The following is an 8,725-nucleotide window of genomic DNA, read 5'->3' as shown; positions in this document are numbered from 1 at the left end:
TCAAAGTGGGTTTAGAAAATGAAGGGGAACAACGGATCCAATAGCGTGTCTAGAAGCAGAGGTGAGGAAGGCACACGTGAATAAGGAAGTGGTAGTTGCAGTATTTTTTGATGTGGAAAAAGCATATGATTTACTGTGGAAAGAGGGACTATTAATCAAAATTAAGAAATTAGGAATATCGGGTAAAATGTTCAGATGGATTAAACAATTTTTGGTGGGGCGCTCAATAGAAGTAAGAGTGGGAAGGTGTGTGTCGGCCAGCCATTTGGTGGACAATGGAACACCGCAGGGAAGTATGATTAGTCCGTTATTGTTTTCAATAATGATTGATGATGTATATGAAAATGTTGCACATAATATAGGGAGATCTTTATTTGCAGATGATGGGGCACTGTGGAAAAGAGGTAGGAATGTGGAATATGTGGTGAAACAGATGCAGGAAACAATCAAAAGAGTGAAACAGTGGTCATTGGAATGGGGATTTAGATTTTCAGTGGAAATAACAAATACCCTTTTCTTTACAAGAAAGAAAATTGGGACAATGGGCAAAATGTATTTATATGGGAAGGAGCTGAAAAGGATGGACTCGTACAAATTTTTAGGAATGTGGTTTAATGCGAAGCTCACCTGGAAGGGACATATTGAGAAAGTGGTTAATAAATGTAAAAAGGTTTTAAATGTAATGAGATGCTTGGTGGGAACAGAATGGGGAGCTGACAGGGCTGCTTTAAAAGCTATATACAGTATATGGGACTGATCAGATCAGTAATAGACTATGGGTGTGTGGCTGTGGTCGGCGTCTAAAACCATGTTGGGAAAATTAGATGTAATACAGACAAAAGCATTAAGACTATGTAGTGGGGCCTTAAAACAACATCAGTGCCGGCATTGCAGGTGGAAATGGGGGAAATGCCGTTGGAATTGAGAAGGACACAGATAATGATGACATATTGGGCCAGTCTGCAAGGACATATCAATCATCCAACAATAAGTGCAATTGAGCCGTGCTGGGAACATGATAAAGCGCCATCAAAGAGCTTTGGTTGGGTTGCTAGGGAGAAGGCTAGGGAACTAGGTATACTAAATAGGAGTTACTCTCCAGCAGTGGTGCAGCCAGCTGTTCCTCCTTGGTTACTGCCACAGCCTGAAGTGGACCTGGGACTACTTGAACTGATGAGATATGAGGGTGGGGGTAAATGTAAGATCTGCAAGTCTTATATCAGGAGGAATTACCATAGCTATATACAAATATATACAGACAGAGCTAAGGACCCTGAAACTGGTAGAACAGCAGCTGCAGCAGTAATACCAGAATTCCAGTATGAGTGTGGGAAAAGACTCAGTAATGACCTATCAGTGTTTACATGCGAGATGATGGCCATAGTTTTTGCACTACAGTGGGTAGAGGACGTCAGGCCAGAGAGAGTGGTAATAGCATCAGACTCATGTGCAGTGCTAACGAGTCTGAAGTTTTGCCACTCCAAAAGCAGAGAAGATTTAATGTTCGAAATCCTACAATCTCTATTCAGAACCCATCAAATGCCGATGGCAGTTAGGTTTGTGTGGGTCCCTGCCCATGTTGGAGTCGAGGGAAATGAGGAGGCGGATAAAGCAGCAAAAAGGGCGCTGAAGTGTGGGAGAAATATAGTCGACATAAAGATGAGTAAGGCAGAAGCTAAAGGGGTGATTAAGGGACAAATCAAAACGATATGGCAGAATGAATGGAATAAAGGGAGAAAAGGAAGATATCTGTTTAAAAATAAACCATTGGTTGGGAGTGTAGGAGCTGGTGGACGAAATAGAAAAGAGGAGAGGGTAATGACAAGGCTAAGAAATGGCCATACTGGTCTTAACAGTTCCCTCTATACGGTTGGGAAACATCGAAATGGAAGGTGCGAATACTGTCAAGAAGAGGAAACTGTGGACCATGTTTTGATGGCATGTCAGAGGTACGAGGCAGAGAGAGAAGTCCTGAGAAAGGGGCTAAGAGAGCTGGGAGAGGCAAATATAAGCGAAATACTGAAGGAGGGCATTAGGGACAAGTGTTGGGAACTGCTGTTGGCATATTTAGAGAATACAAGACTAATGAATAGAATTTGAGAATTTTTTGTTTTGTTTTGTTTTGGTCTAGTAGAGGTTTAATTTCCTTAAATCCACACTCCAGATTAGTGGGTGGCGGTAATACACCCGAAAGTTGTTTGCCAACCGCCATAAAAAGCAAAAGAAGAAGAAGAAGAAGAAGAAGGAGGGAACGTTTCTTCCGGCCCGGCGAGGCAGCGTTTTGTTCCTACCGCAGTGCTGTTTTGCCGAAAGGTTTACTATTTAAACGTGTAATGTACCTATTAACTTTCAGATTCGGTTCAAGAGTTGACATTCAAGTGTCCCGGCAAATCAACATGTTGTCCGTCGCAGAATCCCAGCGAATGGTTTGGGTGGACCTGGAGGTAAGTCATAGAGCTTAAACTGTTTTTAAGTGATAAAATACGTTAATGACATGTAACACGCCAAGCTGACGTCGACATAACGGCATTTTGTTCACTGTAGTTTGCAGCAATACAACAACATGCATCAACATATAACGTTAACTACTGATGTAACGTTATACAGATTTTTTTCGAAGGATAAGAATATGTGTATAACCTAGCAGAATATAAAATGTTTAGATAAATACAGCAAGTTGACTTGGATCTTGGAGAACTCTTTGTGTGTGTTTTTTCAGATGACAGGTTTGGACATTGAGAAGGACCAGATAATTGAGATGGCCTGCATTGTCACTGACTCAGACTTGAATATTCTGGCTGAGGTAATACAGACATGAACACAATTAGACTGCAACTTCTCTTCTTTCGAGCATTTTCATTAACTCATCCATTATTGGTTGGCAGGGTCCCAACTTGATTATTAACCAGCCAAACACGCTGCTGGAAGGGATGTCAGATTGGTGCAAAGAGCACCATGGAAAGGTAAGCCGCCTTTGTGGTCGAGGTTTGGAAGAAAAACGTAAAATTCATTGTTTCTGCGGTCTCTGTGTTGCAAGCTTGACTCATTTTGAAATGGCCCAGTCAGTAATAACAGTATTCTGGCAATGACAAAAAAATGTATCCATCCATCTTTAAGTGAGCTTACCTGATATTGTGACAGTCACATGAAGCTGGAAACTACCCCCACATGTAATGACTAGAATGCAAACACACCAAATTCAGGTAGCAGTTTATTGAGCTAACACACTGTACCCAAACTGGGGAAACTGAATGGCCTTTTCCCTCTCCCTAAACCAAATTGTGCGTGTCTGAGTTTTCGTTCTGACAGATTTCAGTCAAATGTGAGTCGTTTGATTGATACCGTTACTGTGTATCCACATGCTGTGCTTGCTCTGTCTAATCATTACCAAATTGTTGTGGTGAATCATTGGATTTAGCTCGTCAACAATTTTAAAAAGCTTTTTGATATCTCATTGTGTTGAGACTGTAGTTGAATGTATTGCTGCTCTGAGTTGTTGGTGTTGGATATGTGGGTTGTTCTAGCCTTCAGTTTTTCCTATTACCGTATTTTCCGCACTATAAGGCGCACCGGATTATATTATATTATCACACTATTTTAAATTCATTAATTGCGAATAAAAGTTTATTTTTCTTCTAAAGACTAAATCTTACAATTGATGAGTAATCACTTTTCGAAAGCGTGTATATTAGACAGTGTTGTTTAATTGTATCCAAGGTGGAACATGCTGAACTAGCCACTTCTTCTTCTCTTCCTGCTGTCCTCGTGCAGTTTGCTGTGCTCTCAACTCCATCACTCCATCATTTGATGGCTGTGTTTGCCCAACAATCTCCCGACATTTAGCCAGGACGTTCAGTGTTTCCCACAGATCCAACGTCAATGTGTGGAGTGCGACAGACGTCGTACTAAAACACACATTGCTAGATAGAACTATACACAATTCACAGTACATACAACTCCCATAGCTGTAGTACACATTTCACACCCTTACTACTTGTTGTTACAGCCTACATGTGCAAAGTGTGCAACTTCTCTCTTTTTTTGTGGGGCTTGCTAAAAAAACACGCAAGGCGTGTGAGTGACAGAGACTGAGGGAGAGCAGGGAAAAGAAATGCAGCTGAAGCAAGACGCTGCGTGATTTAAATAGCGTTAAAATAATAAAATAAAATACACCAAACGCAATGTGTGGCGGCCGGTGTTGAATCTGTGGCGCACCGCCACAAATTAGTCTCTGTGTGGGAAACACTGACGTCTTCCAAACCACTGCCTTTTAGTGGTAAACTGGTGGTCTTTGGTGGGGTGAAATAAGCCTGGCAGCTGGCTTAGCCTAGCAGTGCATAAAATGCCGCGCCAGTCTGGGAGGTTGGCCCGGCGGGTTCAATCGCCGGCAGGGCGTCGCGCTCCGTGGCAGGGCTGCTGGGAGAGATGAGGGTCCCAGTCCTGCTAGCAGTCGGCCGGCCAAGGAGGAACGCATGGCGGCTTCCCGGGAACATTGCCCTGCACTTGGCCCTCACGGCAATAGAATGGACCCGTCAATGTGATAATTCTCAACTATCTAGGGGTTTTGGGTCCAGATACAGCAGACAAAAGGATAGTGTGTTATAAACTTCTGTTAGAAGTGTTCAGTGGTGTAACTGTGTCTCAGTCAGGACTGACGCAGGCTGTACAGGACAGTAACATCACCCTGGAGCAGGCACAGTACGAGTTCCTGTCCTTTATCAGACAGCATACCCCGCCTGGACAGTGTCCCCTTGCCGGTGAGCAACTCTTTAGCATCAGCAACAGAATTGTGATTTTTCTCATATACGTTTGCTCCTACATTCATGTCCAATGATTGTTCTTTTTTTGCAGGAAACTCTGTGCATGCCGACAAGAGGTTCCTGGACAAGTACATGCCCCAGTTTATGTATCATCTTCACTATCGAATTGTTGATGTCAGCACCATTAAGGAACTTTGCAGGCCAGTATTTGTGTGACAGTTTCATAAAGTTGCATGAGGATTTGTATATTTATCACATTTCATCCCATTGAAGCCTTGTTATTTCCTTATATCCCCACAAATTATCTTTCATTAATCAGTTTCCAAGTCAAAGGCCCAGTTTTATTATTGCAGTCTCTCGCTGAGTCTGTAACTTGCGCATCTACTTTGATGACAACATGGCTCTCTTCAATTTATGTTTGTTCTTTAAATGCTATCAGGCGGTGGTTTCCAGAGGAATTCAAAATGGTGCCTCTCAAGAAAGCAGCCCACAGGTAAAAAATAAAAATCTAAATTGGTTTTGCCTTTGTTGCTGTCAAGTATGATACTTTGTACTCCCATACTTTGTACTACCAAAGTAACTGCTGAGTCCTTTGAACATATGAGAGTCGGCCTTAAAGTGTTATTTTGTCTTCCAGGGCCTTGGATGACATCCACGAGAGCATCAAAGAGCTGCAGTACTACAGAGCCAGCGTCTTCAAAGCTTCAGAGGACCAGAAGCACAAGATTGTAGAATGCCAAGGGAGCATTAACAGTTAGCACTTTTGAAGGAAGCTATGGAACCTTCAGTGTTATATTCCCTTATTTCTTCAAGAATATAGTTTCCTCAGTCAATTGGATTCATGTGATTTTTTACATTAGTTTAGTTTTCATTTATAACATTTTAACTGCCCAATGATCCTTTGTTTCAGTATCAATAAAAAAAAAAACATTGGTTTTTCATTAAAATGACAACTGTAAAATCACCTTTTCTGAAGCTCCTTCTTTTTCAAATCATCACAATCCACTTTTGAGCTGTTACCAACCTGAAGAGTTTTTTGGGTGCTTAAAATGTGTAAAGGCAGCTTCACCGGTAAAGAGGTGAAAGCCTGAGGTTTTAATGGAAACGGGAAACTGCAGTTCTGAGTCCCTTTCTTCAGGGAAGTGTGAAGACAATCCTATAAACCATTTCATACCAGCTATTCTTGATCTGAAACCAGGGAAAATGCAGCATTGTGATGGATCAGCTTTTCATGAAGACAGCATGAAACTGAAATCTGATCTTCTGAGGCACTTCCTTGACGAATATCAGATTAACTATGTATACTTTCACTTTGATAAATTGTTTTTTTTATGTTGCAGCTAATCTTTCAGTTTGGGACTTTTCACTTGGCAACTTAATGTTTATGTTGCAGCTGGTATTTGAGTAGTCTAAAATCTATAATGATCTATCTTTATAGATATGGATTTGCAAACTAGCAAATTATATCAAATGTACAAGTGAAAGATGAGCTGCAGTATAATTATACATTAGCAGAAAATATAACGTATAGGGTACCTATAAAAATTGCACTGTACAGACCTTCAATGTTCACATTCCATCACTGAATTAATAGCATTGGAAATTGTGGAAATTTGTGGATTTAGCCCTTGTGAGCAATCAAAAGAATCTTGAGTTGCTTTGTGATTAAGTATTTATTACTAACTAGAATATAGAAACAATTATAAACAATACAGAAATCAATACAAGCCGTAAGTACAGACAGAAGTCAAATGACTACAATTCAGCTGAAAAGGGGCAGATTTTTCCTATCCAATGTTAGATAAAATCCGTAAAAATTACATTCTCAATATTTGGAGTGTCATATCCCAATCTTTGAACTGTCTTTAAAGCATATGCACAAAAGGTTACTCTACTTTCACTCGATTCCTTTTCAAACTGACCTCCTCTATGCCCATGTATACCTTCATAAACCTTTACTGTACTGTGGTTCTTGTGCACCGACTACGGGCCGCGACTATTTTACGCTTCGGCGAGTTTGAATTTGCACTTAGTTTAGCTCCGCTGTCTCGGTTTAGCTGACTGTTTGCAGGCTGAAGCCGCGGTGCTTCAGAGAAAGATGTGCGTGGAGATGAAGACCCGTTTAACAGCTCGGGGCTGTTCAGCAGACTGTCGGCCAGCAGAGATCCATGTGTTTCCTCGGGTGCATGAGACGGTCCGTAACAGGCTTCTCCAAACACGTCTAACATAATAAACTCATTGAAAATATCCACATTGGCTGTCAAACTTCTCATTTATTTAGTTAAAACTTTGTCATTTCAACACTACACGCAGTTCACCCACCACCGTTGCAGACCCCGGTTCAACTTCCTTGTTTCGCGTGGGGAAGCCGAAGGGGTCTTCCACTCGGTAGAAGAGGGGTTTTGCGGTGGGTTGGTGGTGGGAACCATTATTGTTTGTTTTTTGTTTATCACTAATATGGGGTTTTCGCTCTACAAATGTGATTTTGGTGGGGGGTAAACATTTGGTATGCTTTTGTATATTTGTTGGTTGCTTGTTTGGTTTATTATTTGGCAATTTTTTTGTGATTACAGGGTTAATTGCTTTGTTAGCAATGGGGCAATCTAGTGAGTGGGGCTACAGCTAGGTTAAGGCTGTATTAGGCCCCATGGCCTCAGTGGCAAGAGGGCTGTGCAGAGAGAAAGAACTGTGACATAGGATGGCTGAGCCTGGCAACTTAATGCCTATTTATTTTCTTTTTGAACAGTTTTTGTTTTGCAATTTTGACTATCCTGACACTGTAAATATGTTCCACGTATTTGGAAAAAATATATGTGGGAAAAGTACAATAAACAGACTTTCTTATAAAACGTGCATCTACCCTGACTCCGCCATCGGTCTTGCCACAATCCCATATTGTGTAAATAATAATACATTTTATTTATAACGCACTCTTTATCTTTATCATTTGAGTGTGACAGTGCCAGCAAAACATATGTAAAACATAGTTAAAATAAAGTAAAAGCTTGTAAAAAAGGGGAAAAAGAAAACTAAGGGTAAAAAAATGCCTTCCTGAATAAGTAGGTTTTTAGTCCAGTTTTAAGTTCAGTGACCGTGCTGCCCTCAGGTGGTCAGGGAGACGGTTCTATTTGCGTGGCGCTGGAGAGCAAGAGGCTCTGTCGCCCATGGTGCAGCGCTTGGTGTTGAGGACCTGGGGCCTCATTTATTAAACCTTGCGTAGGATTTGCGCCAGAAGTGGCGTACGGATGAAACATAGGACGTGCGTACGCACAGAAATATTCAGACTTATAAAACCGTGCGCACGCACGTCCTACGCAGTTTTCTCTTAATAAATCACAATCACTTCTAAATGCAGCGCAGCTTTAACGGCTTCATGTCACGCCCATAGTTGCCCATATATAGTCTGTGGAACGCCCACAAATTAATATTCATCAATTGCGAAATCATGACAAACACGGAGAGGAAAACACAGAAACGTAACTTCACTCAGTGTGAAGTCGAAATGATCATTGGCGAGGTGGAGAGGAGAAGTAAAATGCTTTTGGAGGGCACAGTATGGGCATTACTAATGCCAAAAAGGCACTTGAGTGGCAAACGGTTGCAGAGCAACGCTGCAGCCTCACAACCTCGGACCGTGGCCGAAATAAAGAAAAAATGGTCTGACATCAAAGTGGATGCAAAAAAGCGTTTAGCGCGCCATTGCCAAAGTGTGTCTGCCACGGGTGGAGGAAAGGGGACACCGGAGCTGTCCCCTCTTGATGAGAGACTGGCGGCAGTGATTGGGGGTCTGGGCCAACACAGCCATCGGCGTCAGGAGGTCGAGGCATGTTTGGAAGCTGTGCCACATTATGTAGCACAGCACATGCCAGCACGATTTTGCACACCTTTTCAGGAGTAAACGATAACCTCCCTCCAGTGCAGTCGAGGCAGCCCCATCTGCCCTTAAACAGGCCGATGGTGCGCTG

The 8,725-nt window shown here is 42.0% G+C and overlaps 1 protein-coding gene across 1 annotated transcript; it reads left to right on the top strand.

Moving 5' to 3' along the window:
• Positions 1 to 2,034: 2,034 nt before the first annotated feature.
• Positions 2,035 to 5,724, top strand: smfn (small fragment nuclease). Its single transcript, XM_040179947.2, has 7 exons — positions 2,035 to 2,444; positions 2,720 to 2,803; positions 2,886 to 2,963; positions 4,646 to 4,757; positions 4,852 to 4,960; positions 5,200 to 5,253; positions 5,398 to 5,724. Exons 1-7 carry the CDS (start codon positions 2,334 to 2,336, stop codon positions 5,516 to 5,518), a joined length of 669 nt encoding a protein of 222 aa, XP_040035881.1. The 5' UTR covers positions 2,035 to 2,333; the 3' UTR covers positions 5,519 to 5,724.
• The last annotated feature ends 3,001 nt before the right edge of the window (positions 5,725 to 8,725 follow it).

The sequence above is a fragment of the Gasterosteus aculeatus genome, chromosome 7, assembly GCF_964276395.1.
Source record: "Gasterosteus aculeatus chromosome 7, fGasAcu3.hap1.1, whole genome shotgun sequence".
NCBI lineage: Eukaryota > Metazoa > Chordata > Actinopteri > Perciformes > Gasterosteidae > Gasterosteus > Gasterosteus aculeatus.
Note: the sequence above shows the minus strand (reverse complement) of the source record. Positions and strands in the feature narration are given on the sequence as shown.

Bases quoted from the DNA above. Each gene is read 5' to 3' on its own strand.
- smfn (XM_040179947.2), top strand. From the start codon at position 2,334: ATGTACCTATTAACTTTCAGATTCGGTTCAAGAGTTGACATTCAAGTG. The intron at 2,445-2,719 runs GTAAGTCATAGA...GTGTTTTTTCAG, and splicing joins TGGTTTGGGTGGACCTGGAG to ATGACAGGTTTGGACATTGA. The intron at 4,961-5,199 runs GCCAGTATTTGT...AAATGCTATCAG, and splicing joins ACCATTAAGGAACTTTGCAG to GCGGTGGTTTCCAGAGGAAT.